At 38.8% G+C, this 16128-nt stretch overlaps 1 protein-coding gene across 2 annotated transcripts in view; it reads right to left on the bottom strand.

Moving 5' to 3' along the window:
* limk2 (LIM domain kinase 2) overlaps nt 1-13465 on the bottom strand; it is a 41797-nt gene extending 28332 nt beyond the window's left edge. The window contains exons 1-2 of one of the 2 annotated variants that reach the window (XM_083526954.1): nt 13199-13465; nt 11508-11604 (exon numbers count right to left, since the gene is read on the bottom strand). In XM_083526954.1, the coding sequence (XP_083383080.1) occupies nt 11508-11604; nt 13199-13214 (113 nt within the window). In that variant the 5' untranslated portion in view covers nt 13215-13465. Of the gene's footprint in view, nt 1-11507; nt 11623-13198 lie in introns of both variants that reach the window. The other variant, XM_083526953.1, reaches the window with a different exon arrangement.
* Between the last annotated feature and the right edge of the window lie 2663 nt (nt 13466-16128).

The raw sequence follows: 16128 nt of genomic DNA, 5'->3' as shown, positions 1-16128 counted from the left end.
AACCCCTGAACTCTGTTTGCCACATCACACATGCGCCGTTTCCCCCTAATCGAAACTATTTTAAATTACAGCCAAACAAAGCCAGTTTGGGCACATATGACCTTCATAACGATAGCAAATCAAATTTTATTTGTCGCATACACATTCATCAAAAGTACGACATTTACATTTGCGGCATTTAGCAGACGCTTATCCAGAGCGACGTACAAAAGTCTCTAGCAATGAATAAATCTATACTGGTACGCAAGATTACAAACTTAATATAAATATAATCACAATAAGTTGTGAAATTCTTTTTATGACTGTACCATGTGCACTGTCCATATCCACAGTCCATATTCAGGAGTCATTCTTGCAATGGAAGCTGCCCAAATGTTTGAAAAGACATTCAATGGGACATTCAATGAGACATGGTTTAAAAATGCTGGAATTGGGCAAAAATACAATTAAAAAGGTTAAGAGGGATAAAATGACATGTTGAGAATAAAAAAAAGCAGGAGGAATATTAGGTGATTGTGAGGACACACTCGAAAATCCTGGAGTTTGGTTTCAAAGAGGGAAAAAAAACAACCTTGAACTCATGTGTAGAAACAGACATACTTCTCTCTCTCGCTCTCACACACACACACACACACACACACACACACACACACACACACACACACACACACACACACACACACACACACACACACACATACACAAGCCCACCCACTGAAAACACAGGGGGCACACTGAATGGAGTCTGAAGCATTTAAAGGAATTTGGGCCCCAAGCCAAAGCTAGTCATAAAGGAATATCATACACCTTCTCCCTTTGGCAATCCCACGGCTGGGGGGTTACGCTGGAACACCATAATGTTCCCTTTAGCTATGACATTGCTTCTGGGAAAGTTGACTTAATTAAAGGGGGCTAACTAGTTAAACTGCACAGTAAGGGGTTAGGGTTAGGGTTAGCACCTTATTGCGGTAATTATGAAAGAACATTTGTATGGGAAATACAAGACTCCTGATCAGCGTGCAACAACTTGCTCAGAAAGATTTGTCACAAATTGGTTTTTGAGCAAAAGTTTGTGCATGCGTCACCTCAGGGGACCTCTAAATGGGTTGCCTTTGAGGGAAATAATGTTTAAGAGACCCTCTGAATTTCAATCTGAACAATTTGTCAGTGAAAATGTTCTGCGAGTACTTGTGCAAATCTGCATCTGCGTTTAATCGAAACTAACTCGAAACACGGACGGTCGGATGTAATTATCCAGTCACGGCGCGGTTTACGTTTACCCTCCGCGCAAAAAAACAGACTCGCCGCTGTGAACTGCTGCTGTGCATCATCCGTCTTCAGAAACGACTCGGAAGAAAAGTTCCGCCTATAACCCGAGATCAATTATACCACTCCTGTTAGCGCCAATTACGTTGAATCGGACAAATGCAACATGTGCAAATATCTTCTACTACCTAAATTCCCTGCATACCAAGGGAACTGGAAACACCTGGAGCCAAACAGGATTTTTCACTTAGCTGCTCGAGCTGCTGCTGCAAAACAATAACAGCGCAAATGTTCAGTCACTGTTAGAAAAATAGACACGTCAATCAGAACCTCCCATAACTGTTAGCTGCTAGGAAAACTTTTTCGACACTGGACCAAAACGTTGAGGGGAAAAAAATAAATAAACGAGGAAAAAAAAAAGAACGAAAAAAACACGCTCAGTGTTTTGGTTCGGTGTCGAAAAAGATTTTCTAGCAGCTAACAGTTCGAAAACAGACAGAAACCATTCACGGGCTCGAGCGCAATCCATCTTCTTGATTACGCCTCATTCTGCCGTGAAAGCTGGCCTGCAAACAGGAAACGAGCCACATGGCTTTCTTTTGGGTCCTGACACATGCAATCTTTAATTCCAGGCATTTCAAAGCTCTATTTGCACACTTCAAGTCATTTTATGAGTAATTCGGGTCTCGCTTGCACTTGCGATCTGAATTCCGCGAGTTGACTGATTCAGCCAGAAGAGGAAATTCGTTGTGTCTGGAACAAAGTGCTCGGGGGAAACTTAAGGATTCAGGTAAAACAAAAAGGAAAAACTTTCTTTTTTTTCCCCAAAGAGAAGAGAAAGTAGGAAAACAAAGACTTCAAAAATAGATCAAGAAAAAGAATGAGAGAACTTGCTATAAATAAAAGTGCTGTTAAAGATCTGGTTGTGTTCAGTGGCAGGGAAGCAGGATGGAAAATAAAAGTCTGCTTTGATAAGGATCACATTAGTAAGACGCAGCCTGAGCAGCTGTGGGATTGTCCACCGAGCGCCTGGGCTATTGGCTGATCGCCTGATCAGTGCCTCCGTAGAGAGGAATGTAGAGATCACAAGCTCGGCTTCTGGAGCACAATACAAAGCACATCTGCACAATGAGACAGAGTGTGTGATCAGATAAACACTGGAGCCTGCTGCATTATTGATCTGATTGTTTGGAGGCCAGATGGTATGCTGCTATAATATTGCCTCCTCACAGCTCCAGGGTCTACGCATTGATCCGGAGCAAACTCTTTGCTCCTCTACATGTGTATGAAGGTATACATTTTTGTTTACATAATGCTCTTGGAGGGACGCCCAAAGTGGTAGAGGTGAGAACAGAGCCCTGATTCAACCAAGACTGCCTGTCAATTGATAGACGAAACTGGCCATGCCTTTTTTTTTTTTTTTTTTTTAAAGTTGCAATGATAGGTGGAAAATCCTCCTTTAAAAAAAAAAGGATTCCTTGTAACATTTTAAATCAACAAACATATAAAAGAATATTTATAAAATTTGGATCTGTAAATCTAAAAAAAACCCAAAAAAACCCGAATTAATAACTGCAAAAAAAACAAAAAAACACTTTGCAGACAGGATTTGCATTTCACATGACTGCAAATCAAATCCGCTAAAAATCGCCTGTGCGAACGCATTCCAAGTACAGCGCAACATCAATACACCAAGAAAAATGTATTTACAGAATTAAATTGGAACAGAATAATGCTGGTCACGGTCACTGTGGATATACAGTAATATACTCCGAATAAAACACTATTCAATCTTTGGGCAATACGTGCACACACACCTTTATTTAAATTGCATTGAGCAATCTGAAGAACCCAGAGGAAGCCTATGCAAGTTAAGAGCGATAAGAAGAAACTCCGCACAGAGAGGAAGACGAGCTCGGAATCGAACTACGGACCTGCAAAGCATAAACATCTTCTGTGCCATTCAATGTTATTTAAAGATTTATTTAATTTATTGTTTTGTTGGGGGGTTTTTGTCTCTTCTTGCTTGGTTTGTTAATACTGTTGCATTTTTTAAACAAACCCAATTAAATCAATCATAAATCAATATTACCCATGAGACTTTGCTTTTAAAATTTCATAAGGTGTTTTATGAATCCTAGTGCATAATAATTAATTCCAAGCATCCTGAAACAAACTTGCTCTACTTTTCTCCTACAGGTTTTGGGGGTCTCATTTAGTTCTAGTTTTAAGGGCCTAGATAATAGTTTTATTGAAAAGTGTACCATTACATACACATATATATATATATATATATATATATACATACATATACACACACACACACACACACACACACACACACACACACACACACACACACACACAGGCTTTATTTAAGGATAAGACTTTTATTGATTTTAAATGTAGAATTGAATTACTCAACTGAACTGTAAGTCTACAGGATTAATCAACTCGTGTTTCTGGCAACCCATTTGTGAAGTGATGTCATGGTAACATCTGGGAACACGTGTATTTAAGGATTTGTTAATCATTTTCTCACACACAGTCTTAAGCTCAATGACGTTTGCGAGCAAACATTTGGGTGTCAGTCACAGAGGTCGTCCAGGTGTACACACATACTCATGATAAACTTTCACCTCAATGCCAGAAGAAATTCAGTTCCCTTTTATCCGAATGGCACTTTTAACAATGGACATTGTCCCAAAACAGCTTTACAGAATTAAATAGATTACAAACTTGCATTTCCCCATTGCAAAATTGAACCGTTAAAGTGTATCTGTAATGAGGGAGCTATAATTTTTAAATATGAAATCATAAATCAGAGGAACCATGGCAACTTAACTTTTATTATAATTTTTGATTGCAACATTCATCAAATTAGATTTTTGGCCCTTCATAGTAAAAACTTGTGGCCCCTATGGATTATACTGTTTATATTGATTACAGTTCAGATTGGTCTTTTGTGCTTCTTGAGTTTAACCTTCCACGTATCCTCCTGGATCTTCAGGCTGTTCAGGTGGAACCATCCCGAGCTTCACCGAGTGCTCTTCAATCAAAGAAAACACCATCCAAAGGTAGGGTGTCAGGAAAGGTCCTATTTCAGGTCCAGATTTCTGCTGTGTGTTTCATGACACCCACATGGAATAGACAAGTCAAGCAAAACTCCTTCAGTAAGGCTTTCGCTGCTTATTCAACATGCCAACCTGAATCACTGTCAGTGACTTTCCTTTTGTCATCTCTTTCAGCACTTGCGGTTCACACCCAGAGAATAGGAGGGCAGTGAGTAGCAAGGTTTATGCAAAAAAAAAACCAAAGGCGTTCGTGCCGTGCCACATTGCACAGCAAACAATGCAGAACAAACAGTTCTATTTTACAGTATAGAAAATAGCATGCTTGCCTAACAATCAAATCTGAATCTTAAATCACCATGCCCAAGTCTCATTATTAGGCAACCTTAAGTCTCCAGAGAAAAAACTGTATTACTAAGTGGGTGAGAAAAAACGATTATCTATGGCTACCAGGGGTGGACAATAACAAAATAAATGTAATGTTACTGTACGGAAGTATCTTTTGTGTATCTGTACTTTACTGCAGTGGTCCCCAAGCTTTTTTGCACCACGGATCGGTTTAATGTTTGCTGCTACAAATTCCATTTCGTGCTGCTACACTTTTATTTCTCGTAATATATTCATTAATATGTATATTTATCTATATTTCTTATTTTTTGGGATAAATAAAGTATTCTGATTCTTTTTCTTTTAAAATGAGTAGATAATTGGTCAAGCACGCAGCAATCTGCCAATCAGGGTCGAGCGAGCGCTCTGTTTTAAACTTGTTTTGATTGGTACTTGAAAAAAAAATTATAGAAGAAACTCCTGACTTAAACTCGCCACAAAACCAGTGGCTCTATTTGCATGATTTGTTAAGTATTTAAGTATCGTCATTTCCGGACTATAAAGCGCACCCATATATAAGCCGCACCAACTGAATTTACAAATATTTTGAACATAAATAAGCCGCATCTGTCTATAAGCCGCACAGTCTACACTAATGTACTTTACACAGGCTTTAACGAAAGGAGCATAGCGGTATTTTGGGAATATCCTGCCACTGCATTTTTCCAGTATTACTGCGTGTGTTCAAGACGAGGATTATGTTCTTATTATTTTCTGATGCTCATTTCTAAGTTTCTTTGACTAACCCGTAACGCTGTTGCCAAAAAAAATAAAAAAGCACGAGTTTTGGAAACCTGTCTGTGCTTATATGATTTCTGTTGTAACTGGAGTTAGCGAGCTCTCCCTTCACCCAGACTCAACGCGTTACAACGGCTTGTATCTAAACAGTAGCCTACCAAGAAAGTTCACTGTCTTCCTCCTTCCTTTCACAACTATTTCTCTCGGGAGTTTATCTTTTGGCATCGTCGTGCGTAAAAAAAATAATAATTTTTTCTTACGATGCCGAGCAATCTGATAATCTGATAATAGATCAGTGTGTTAAGAGTAAAAGAGTCTTTTCACATAAACTGAGTTAATTAAGTAAAAGTCTTATGACGAAAATGATATTAGGAACATTATAGCCATAATAAATCATAGTACTTTGGATATATCATTACTGTGTCAATAAATCAGTACTTTGGACAGGCACATAAGTGAAAGTTTAAAGGGAGCACTTTGACTTTAATGGGAGTAATATTTTAGAGTTTATCTCTACTTTAACTCAACTACATGGTTTGTTTACCTCGTCCACTACTGATGGCTACCTACAAAAACCCTTATGAATGAAGCAAATTTCTTACACATGCACACACACAAATACATAATCTCTAAGTTCAAGAGTGACAGCATTTTACACCAGAGAACTGTAGAATCCTCGACTCTCGTATTTTGTGGTTATTATTTTCTTCAGCATATTCCTTGACGTAGCATTCGTACAGGTCATTCAAAAACTGTTTCTATTTACCACCACTTGCCACATCTGGTAAAGACGGTCTGATGTGCGGTTTTTCAGAATGGGTTTTGGCAGCTGGTAGCTTCTCAAACCGAGCCTGTTTTTCAGCAGCCTTCAAAAAGTCTTTCAATTTCTCAGTAAAATGCAACAGAGTATTTCACAAAAGTGAGTACACCCTTCACATTTCAGAAACCATTTTAGTAGATCCTCTCAAGGGACAATATTATAGAATTGAAACTTGAATATATATTTGTCAATAGTTGTCAATGCGCAGCTTGTATAGAAATACAGATTTACTGTCCTCTGAAAATAACAGAAAATACACCCTAATGTCAAAAATGTGTCCAAAGAGTAAATATTTTGTGGGAGCACTATTGTTATCCAGCACTGCCTTGAACCTCCTGGGCATGGAATTCACCAGAGCTGCACAGGTTGTTGCCGGGATCCTCTTTTACTCCTCCCTAATGACATCACAGAGCTGCTGGATGTTAGACACATGGTGCTTCTCCACCTTCTGCTTGAGGATTCCCACAGGTGCTCAACAGGATTAAAGTCTGGAGACATACTTGGTCACTCCACTTCACCTTTAGCCTTCTCAGCAAGGCAGATGTCATCTAGACATCTGTCCTAGACCATGATGCTACCACCACCATGCTTGACTGTAGGCAAGGCACAATTTTCCTGGTTGTCCTCACCAGAACGTCACCACACATGCTGGACTTATTATTAGTCTCATTAGACCACATGACATGGTTCCAGTAAATCATGCTCTAGGACAGGTTGCCTTCAGCAAACTGTTTGCAGGATTTCTTGTGAGCCAGCTTAGGAAGAGGCTTCCTTCTGGGACGACGGCCAGCAAACCGACTTGTTGCCGTGTGGTATAGTCTGAGCACTGACAAGCGGACCTTCCGTTTCTGCAACCTCTAAAGCAATGCTGGCAGCAATCATGCATCTGTTTTTTGAAGCCGCTTCTGCACCTGACCCACAGCACATGGACTTAACTTCTCTGATCGACCCTTGTGAGGCCTGTTCCGAGTGGAACCCGTCTCAGAGGAAACCTCTGTATGACCCTGGTCACTGTACTGAAACTCAGTTTCAGGGTGTTAATCTTTTCTTACTGATCTTCTTAACAGTTAAAATGTTATTGCTGTCATAAAATTTTAAAGAAAATGCAGTAATCTTTTATACCACAGTTATCGGTTTTTTTTTTAATTTAAATAAAAATAATATAACATTTGAAACAGCTGAAATCTCAAAGTATGTTATAGGCATCAAGAAATAAACTCCCCCACACACTTTTTTTTGGCTGATTGTCTGAATTCATCCACACTAACAGCAATCTTGTGCCTGTAAGCCTGGAAAAAAGATTACAGTTTATTTTGCATTAGAGCTCCTAAACGTAGATTTCTTTGTTGTCAATTAATTCATCTGCATCCAGTGTCTGTAAGAGGACGATCAATGATGAAAGCTCTATTTGGTATGTTAACTTGGGCCCCCCTTCAGTGAAAGCTCTGCTCACCAAAAGGGAAAGAATGTTGAACGTGTCAGGCAGGACCAGTCAATATTGTTATAGCATTATCAACACTGACCAAAAGATCAGTCTTGTTATCACAAGCAATTATCATAAGTATCACAAAATCTCGGAAGTCTTACACCTAGCAGCATTTGAACCATTGGGAAGTTTCACTTTCAAATGTGATGTCAATGAGTGGACAATGCTAATCGATCCATTTCTCTTCATTATTTCTATATTTCGAGCTATTTCTACTGTGCTACCAAGGCCAACGGTGCAACACACCAGACCGCATGCTGCCTATGCATCCAAGTCTAAATATTGCACTTATTATACGCTTAAACCGCAAACTCCCGCTGCCAGAGTGGGAGGACAAATCTCACACACAACATGACGTCCTAACTGCAAAGCGGACCTATATGAAAAGGGAAGCCGAACACAATTAGCAGGCAAGCAGGGAGCATTCCTGTCCCTCCCATAACCGCACTTAAATAGCAGCCACCGAGGCCCATGGTTTCACTCTTTTCCTCTAATCACAAAGAGACATTAGATGGGGCACAGACAGACTCGCTTTTTCAGAAGCGGGAGTAACAGCAGGCGTGTGAGTGTGTGCGAGTGTGTGCGTGTGTGTGTGTGTGTGTGTGTGTGTGTGTGTGTCTGGAGGAACGCTGAATAGCCGTCTAGGAATGTCTCAGTAGTCTGCACAACACTGTGTAGAGAGGTCCCTACCTGCCCTAGGAAATCATTACAATCTTGTGTATTCGTACAGGAGATTGTTGGCTTTGTTTATTAACAAATATGACTTTCCTTCTATAAAGTGTTTTTAGCCAGGCCAAATAATAATAATAATAATAATAATAATAATAATAATAGCATGATCGGATTATATAATGCCTGCTTAAATTCAGGCACCAGTCTTTCAACATTACCAGTAGTTCATTTATTTTTCTACTTAACCTGGAAAACAAGAATTGTGCAACAGGATATCCAAATAACAATCATTTGCAAAAGGAATTCCCAAATACCGGCCTTTATCTCTCCTAAAGACAAAAAACTTTTAGTTTATTTTATTTTAGATTTAGAATGGGATTTTTCAGTCTGAAATGCAATTTCGGGTTCTGCATTTACAGAGATTTCAAATAGACACAATAACAAGCTGACATCAGTTTCAGTTCTGAGTCCTGTATAAAATTCTCTGCATGTCGCTCAGGTTCGTTGTTATTTGTGTGCCAAAAGAAAATCGTTGTTGTTTGATGTAATTTTTGATGTTAAACAAAAACAAAGTACCAGAGGTTCAGACTATATCAGATATTAATCAGACAGAACACTGGCTAGTGACATTCACAAATTTGTGGTGGGAAAAATATTTTTTTTTAATATTCGAAAAACCATTTCATAAAAAGAGAAATAAAAAACGCTACTGGAACTCAACCAGCTCTGACCCCTCACATTAGTAGTTCTGTAGTTGAAAACATCTTGTTATTCACTGGATGTTTTTTGCACCATTCTGTGAAAAACTTTATTGATGTAAAGATACTGTTGAGTATAAAAACCATGGGATGTATTGCTTTTCACTCCATGCGATTTATCTCCACAGGAAGATCTTAAAATCTCTATGGACACCTCTCTGATCTCACCATCAGTCACAGCATACAACCTTGGCGTTACCATTGACAATCAATTGACTTCTCTCATTGCTAATCTAACACGCTGGTGTTGATTTGTCCTTCATAACATCGAGAACTTGTTTGTTTTGTCCCTAAAAGGCCACTCTTCAATCGCTCATCAGTTTAAGTCTGCTTTTGAAAGACAATTTACCACTACAATTGCAGCCATACAGCTTGTTCCCCACTGCTATGTTCCCTCCATTGGCTTTCTGTATCTTCCAATATTGAGATTTAAAAAAAAATGATGCTTGCCTACAAAGCCAAAAATGGACCAGCACCCCCTAACTCTTACCAATTATCTTACCAAGCTCCCTCCGATCCTCAACCATGGATTCTAGACTCTTCTCTGTTCTGGCATTAAGGTGGTGAAACAAACTTCCAGTTGGTGTTCAATCATCTGAGTCACTAGCAATCTTCAATCTATGTACAATGACCTCTCTCTTTCAGGCACAGTTCTTAAATCAGCATTTTTTTTTTTTTTTTATAACGAATTTCTTGCCCAACAGAGCTGTAGACAGATGGTGTTCTTAGTCTGTGTCCTAATGAACCAGTATTAGAATGTATTTATAAATAGAGACTTCAAAGCACTTTGTAAGTCACTCTGGATAAGGGCATTCGCCAAATGGCGTGTCGAAGATCAGCAGTTTCTGAAATGCACAAACCAGATCTTCTGGGACAGACAACTAGGACATGGTAACAGTCATTAAGATTGGACTTTGACTTATGTACTCAACTGTTTAACCAAATAATTTGTTAGTAGTATAAAAAATTATATATAAAAACAAACATTATAAATGCCAAACTACTAGAAGTTCGTTTGCTTTAAATCCACAAAATGTCTTTGGCTTTTGAACTTTCATAAATGCAATCTGTAACTGATTCGACCGATTAGTCATGACCATATGCACAAAACACACACATACACATACACAAACTTGTACTTTAGCCCGCTTTGCTTTTGTTTTTCATTATACATATAAGAAACAGAGTAGAATTGATGCCCCAACATTTCTTTTTCCTTCATGTGGCTACTACACTGTACCAGTACTGCAATTCTGCAGTTCATTTTAGCCTTTGAAAGACTTTGCCCCCAGTCACTGAGAACAATGTGCTAGAAAATCACTTAATTCTATAAATGATTAAACCTGAAAACAGAAAAATGAGCATAAGAAATAACAGAGTGCAAGATGAGAAGTCAGGTAGAGCGAATCAGGATCGTGCATGGATGATTTAGTCGTTTTATCTCAGCTACACACACACACAAATACACACACACTTCTGTATCAGCATTAAATTCATACTTGAGGTATAAATATCATGCACTCGTCCATGAATATAACTGATATCGAATCAGGGAGGGAAATGATAACACAAGTGTGAAATTGATAAAACCTCATTATAAGAATTATTATATTCATATAATTTTTACCATATTATAATAATGCATTAAATGGATTTAATGCGATTCTGTAAAATTTTAAAACTTAATACCGTCATTTTAAATAAAACTGAGTCGTGCGTGTCGAAAGTTCAGGAACAAAAGCTCTACTGCACGAAAAGCTCTACTGCACGAAATTCACACGCACAGCTAACTATGCGAGGAAGTATAAAGTATTTAGGTACAGCACTCGACTAAAAGGAGCTTCCAGGCCTTGGTTCCTCCCAGGCTTATGCACACTGGCGCTCCCTCAGAACCTGAATGCAAAAATGCAGCAAAACAGCTCAGACTTGCCATCATCCTGCCAATGAAATTAACATGAAATGGAAATAAAGCCACATATCTCCATGCCTCAACTCTGCCAACTTGGCGGCCTTCACTGTATCGCTTAGTATTACGATTCATTTTTCCATTTCCAGATCAATATTTGTGCCACGCTCGAGTGAGCAAAAAGTAAATAGGCTTTTCTGGTATGTCTATTTTAGGAGGAATACCTTACATTCCAGCTGATATACCAGTTGAACGCATGTGTGAAAGGGTATGTCCCTGTCATATAGTGAACAATCCCCTGACACAGCTTTCTCCAAAATACAAAATACAAACATAAGGGGAAAAGACCCAGTAATTCCACATCATGTAACATTTGTCTTGTGTGCATAGGATAAAGACTTACCGAAAACAAGCGTTGTGCCAGAAGTCTTTGTACAGTTTGACATGAAAAGCATCCTGAATCCTGCCTCTGCATCCAGCGCACACGCTGTCACCTGGATCTGGTGTACAGGAAAACACTGGTAAACATTCGAATGTATGTACATCAGTGACTACTGTTTTTCAGTCAGACTGTGAGGTTTTGTCTCATATTAAATAATAATACAGGATCCCACATGATCAGAACTGATTTAATTCTCCAAATGTATTATAAGTCTGTGTACTTGCTAGTGTGATCACTTTTTAGCCTTAATAACTACACAAGAGCAAATGATTTGAATATATACAGCATAGCATTCACAACTACTTCCAGGAGGATATAACAATAATCATCTACACTCCATGTCCTTGGTTCAGTCTGTGTAAGGTAATCCTGTACTGATAATTGACTATGAAGCCAACAAAGTCTAAAATCTGGTTCCATTTAGTGTCTCTGGTATTTTTAGGTAACTGGGGGGGGAGAGAGAGAGAAAGAGAGAGAGAGAGAGAGAGAGAGAGAGAGAGAGAGAGAGAGAGAGAGAGAGAGAGAGAGAGAAAGAGAGAGAGAAAGAGAGAGAGAGAGAGATAGAGAGAGACAGAGAGAGACAGAGAGAGAGAGAGAGAGAGAGAGAGAGAGAGAGAGAGAGAGAGAGCACATCCCCACTAAAGCACCTATTTCCATTCACTTGCATTTCCTGCTTTGTCCTATGTTTTGAAAGACCATTTCCTTAAATGTATGAGTTCAATGTCAAGGCTTATTGTCTATACACCATGTTTAAATACATATACATACAATCTCAGGAGAAGGGTTTGGGTTTGTCACTAGGGTTGTAGCTGGAGCTTAGCAATATGGCAATATAATCATATTATAAAAGTATGTTTTATTTATTTTATTTATTTATAAAAAAAAAAATAATACATACTTATTATATAATATGTAGTTCCCAAGGTTTTGAATTGTAGAAGCAGATTAATTTAATCTTTAAAAAAAATAATTATTCTTTTTAGCATTATCATTACCCTTTTTTTTTTTTTACCATTTTTGTATCCATTGATTGCAGACATTTTCCCATTATTTTCCCAACTATTGTTTTGGCTGCAAATAGTTAACACATCATAATGACACGCTTCCTGTAGTACAAAGGTATTTCGATATGATGCTTATCACCTGCACCCCTATTGGTATCCTTTGTCCCTTAAACATGTATCTTCCGACTTGATTTAAAGCTGCATCATATTTACTTTTTATGTTAAATACCACTTATACATCATGGACGATTATTTCTACAGACTGAAGTGGCAGAAATGTGTATGTTCCAGCAACAAGGAATAGTCCAATACCCTTCTAGTTTGGATGAATGAAGAGTTGCAGCAAGAATTATGAATGACCAAAAGATTAAACTATGAATACGCGCCTAAGTGGCGTAAATATGTAAATTAGAGTAATGACGTAAGAAGTAGATCTTAAATCTGTCAAATCGGTTAGATCGCGTATTCATGGTATGCAACAAAAATGTTGCCTGTCCAGCAAATACTAAACATGTTTATTTACATCAGTGTAAATAAACAAAAACAACACAAACACAGACGCATCCTAACACCAAGTAGAGATCAATACCGGGAGCGTTTCGATTGTACGCGCCCTCGTCGATGAGGGTCGATTTTTCGTTTTATTACCTTCTTGTTCGTCCATTTACTCGCTGGTCGCCTCCAAAACCGAAGCTCACATGCTGTTCCAGATGGGAAGAATGTCCGAGCGGCACATCACTGAGACCGGACACGCACTGAAACGCGATCAATCCTGACACCGCCGAGATGATCCAGCGCTCCACTGAGCAACACTGGTTTACAGGCTGCTGGGCAAACTAGTGACGTCATAAATTCCTGTACGGCAACGGGAAGGGATCAAACAGCAACACCTGAAACAGGAGAAACTGTGCTGAGAGCCCAGAGCTGAGAGATCACACTGCTCCATCTAGTGCTTACCCCTGTGTCAAACAGTTTACAAAAGATCTGGCCATTGTGGCTAGAAAACACCAGGGGGATGAAACTACTGAGAAATTCAGGCATAACTTCTTCAGAAATTAGGTTGAGAGTATCAGGCATTAACTTCTTCAGAAGCTCGTCTGTTTGATCGGACCACACAGGCCGGCCTTCGCTCCATATGTGCAGCAATGACCCTCGGCCTTATGTGACCCTGTCGCATGGACTCAGGAACAGTTTTTACCCCCCAGAGCCATTAGAGAACTGAACACCAAGAAACACCATCAGTGAACGCTCAGAAATATTGCACTACACACACTTACGTTTATACACTTCACAGACTCCTACCGCGTTTTTTCCCAACCACAACCTGCATAAAGACTTTGAATGTGCAATACCTTAATATTTTAACGGCTCAATTATTTTTAGATTTTTAAATACCTTATTATATAATTTTAATCTTTATACAGCATACGGACTGACAATCAATACCCTGTGCAATGACAATAAGGAATCAATCTATCTATCTATCTATCTATCTATCTATCTATCTATCTATCTATCTATCTATCTATCTATCTATCTATCTATCTATCTATCTGTCTGTCTGTCTGTCTGTCTGTCTGTCTGTCTGTCTGTCTGTCTGTCTGTTTATGCATCTCAATAAATTAGAGTATTATTAAAAAGTTGATTTATTTAAGTAATTCAATGCAAAATACATATATCGATTCATCACACACTGATATTTTTCAAGGGTTTATTTCTTTTGATTATTTCTTGATGATTATGGCTTACAGCTAATGAAAACCCAAAATTCAGTATCTCAGAAAATTAGAATATTGCAAAAAAGTGCAATATTAGAGACTCGTGGTGTCACACTCTAATCAGCTCATTAAATCCAAACACCTGTAAAGGTTCCCTGAGCCTTTAAATGGCGTCTCAGTCTGGTTAAGGCTACACAATCATGGGGGAAGACTGCTGACTTGACAGTTGTCCAGAAGACGATCATTGACACCCTGCACATGGAGGGTAAGAAAGGTCATCGCTAAAGAAGCTGCTGTTCACAGACTGCTGTATCCAAGCACATTAATGGAAAGTTAAATGGAAGGAAAAATGTAGTAGAAAAAGGTGAAACAAAGCTCATTCAAGAATTTGGGGGGATTCACAAAGAGTGGACTGCAGCTGGAGTCAGTGCTTCAAGAGCCTCCACACACAGACGTATCCATAGGTTACAACTGATGCATTCCTTGTGTCAAACCACTCCTGAACCAGACACAACGTCAGAGGTGTCTTACCTGGGCATAGGACAAAAAGGACGGGACTGTTGCTCAGTGGAAATTTTCATTTGAAAGAAAATTTTGCATTTCATTTGGAAATCAAGGTCCCAGAGTCTGGAGGAAAAGAGAAGAGGCACAGAATCCAAGTTGCTTGAGGTCCAGTGTAAAGTTTACCCAGTCAATGGTGGTTTGGGGATCATCATGTCATCTGCTAGTGTTGGTCCACTGTGTTTTATCAAGACCGAGGTCAGCACAGCCATCTACCAGGAAGTTTTAGAGCACTTCATGCTTCCCTCTGCTGACCAGCTTTATGGAGATGCTGATTTAATTTTCCAGCAGGATTTGGCATCTGACCACCATGTAAAAAGCACCAAAAGTTGGTTAAATGACCGTGGTGTTGGTGTGCTTGACTGGCCAGCAAACTCACCAGACCTGAACCCCATAGAGAATCTATGGGTTATTGTCAAGAGGAAAATGCGGAACAAGAGACCAAAAAATGCAAATGAGCTGAAGGCCACTGTCAAAGAAACCTGGGCTTCCATACCACCTCAGCAGTGCCACAGACTGATCACCTCCATGCCATTTCGAATTGAGGCAGTAAATAAAGCAAAAGAAGCACCTACCAAGTATTGAGTACATATACAGTAAATTAGCTTACTTTCCAGAAGGCCAACAATTCACTAAAAATGTTTCTTTTTGATTGGTCTTAAGGTGTATTTGAAAAATTTTAAGATTTGAAATCCCCCATTCCCCCTATTTGTGTGACCCCCAGTCCAAATACTTGACTAAGTGGCATTGTGCTAATTTTCGTTTGTAAATGTTATTCTCACCCTATCCAGCCTTGTGCCCCAAGATCCCTAGGCTCTAGGCTGTGATCCCGTGTAGACTAAGCAAGATAAAAAAAAATGGAGAGGTAGATTATAGACAAAGGTTTACAGTAATAATATAACACATTCAGTGTTTAGTGTTACAACTCTTTGCTTTGGGAAAAATAATCTTTTGCATATTTTAAAGAGATTAAGTTTTACTGAGCATCCTGGAGAATCTGGCAGCTTTACTGTCAATAATGTTCTTAGTAACATTATTATTTATAACAATATTTTTTAGCTTTTTGGAAAAAAAGTCATGTTTAGAAATGACTTCTCAAATAAGTCCACAAATAGATGCAGGCATGTTATTAGGCCTCCACCGTCTAGGGAGAGCTGTAGACTCCTTGTCGCTCATTGTTTGTTCTAAGGTTTTTCAAAAACATTTTGTTTATATTCAATTTGCAAGTAATATTCTTCACAAGTGCTACATTGTTTTCTAATGAATTAATCAAACTTGGAAAAAGTCCATTTACTAAAT

The sequence above is a fragment of the Silurus aristotelis genome (genome assembly GCF_946808225.1).
Source record: "Silurus aristotelis genome assembly, chromosome: 23".
NCBI classification, from domain to species: Eukaryota; Metazoa; Chordata; class Actinopteri; order Siluriformes; family Siluridae; genus Silurus; species Silurus aristotelis.
This window is presented reverse-complemented; position numbering and strand designations above follow the sequence as displayed.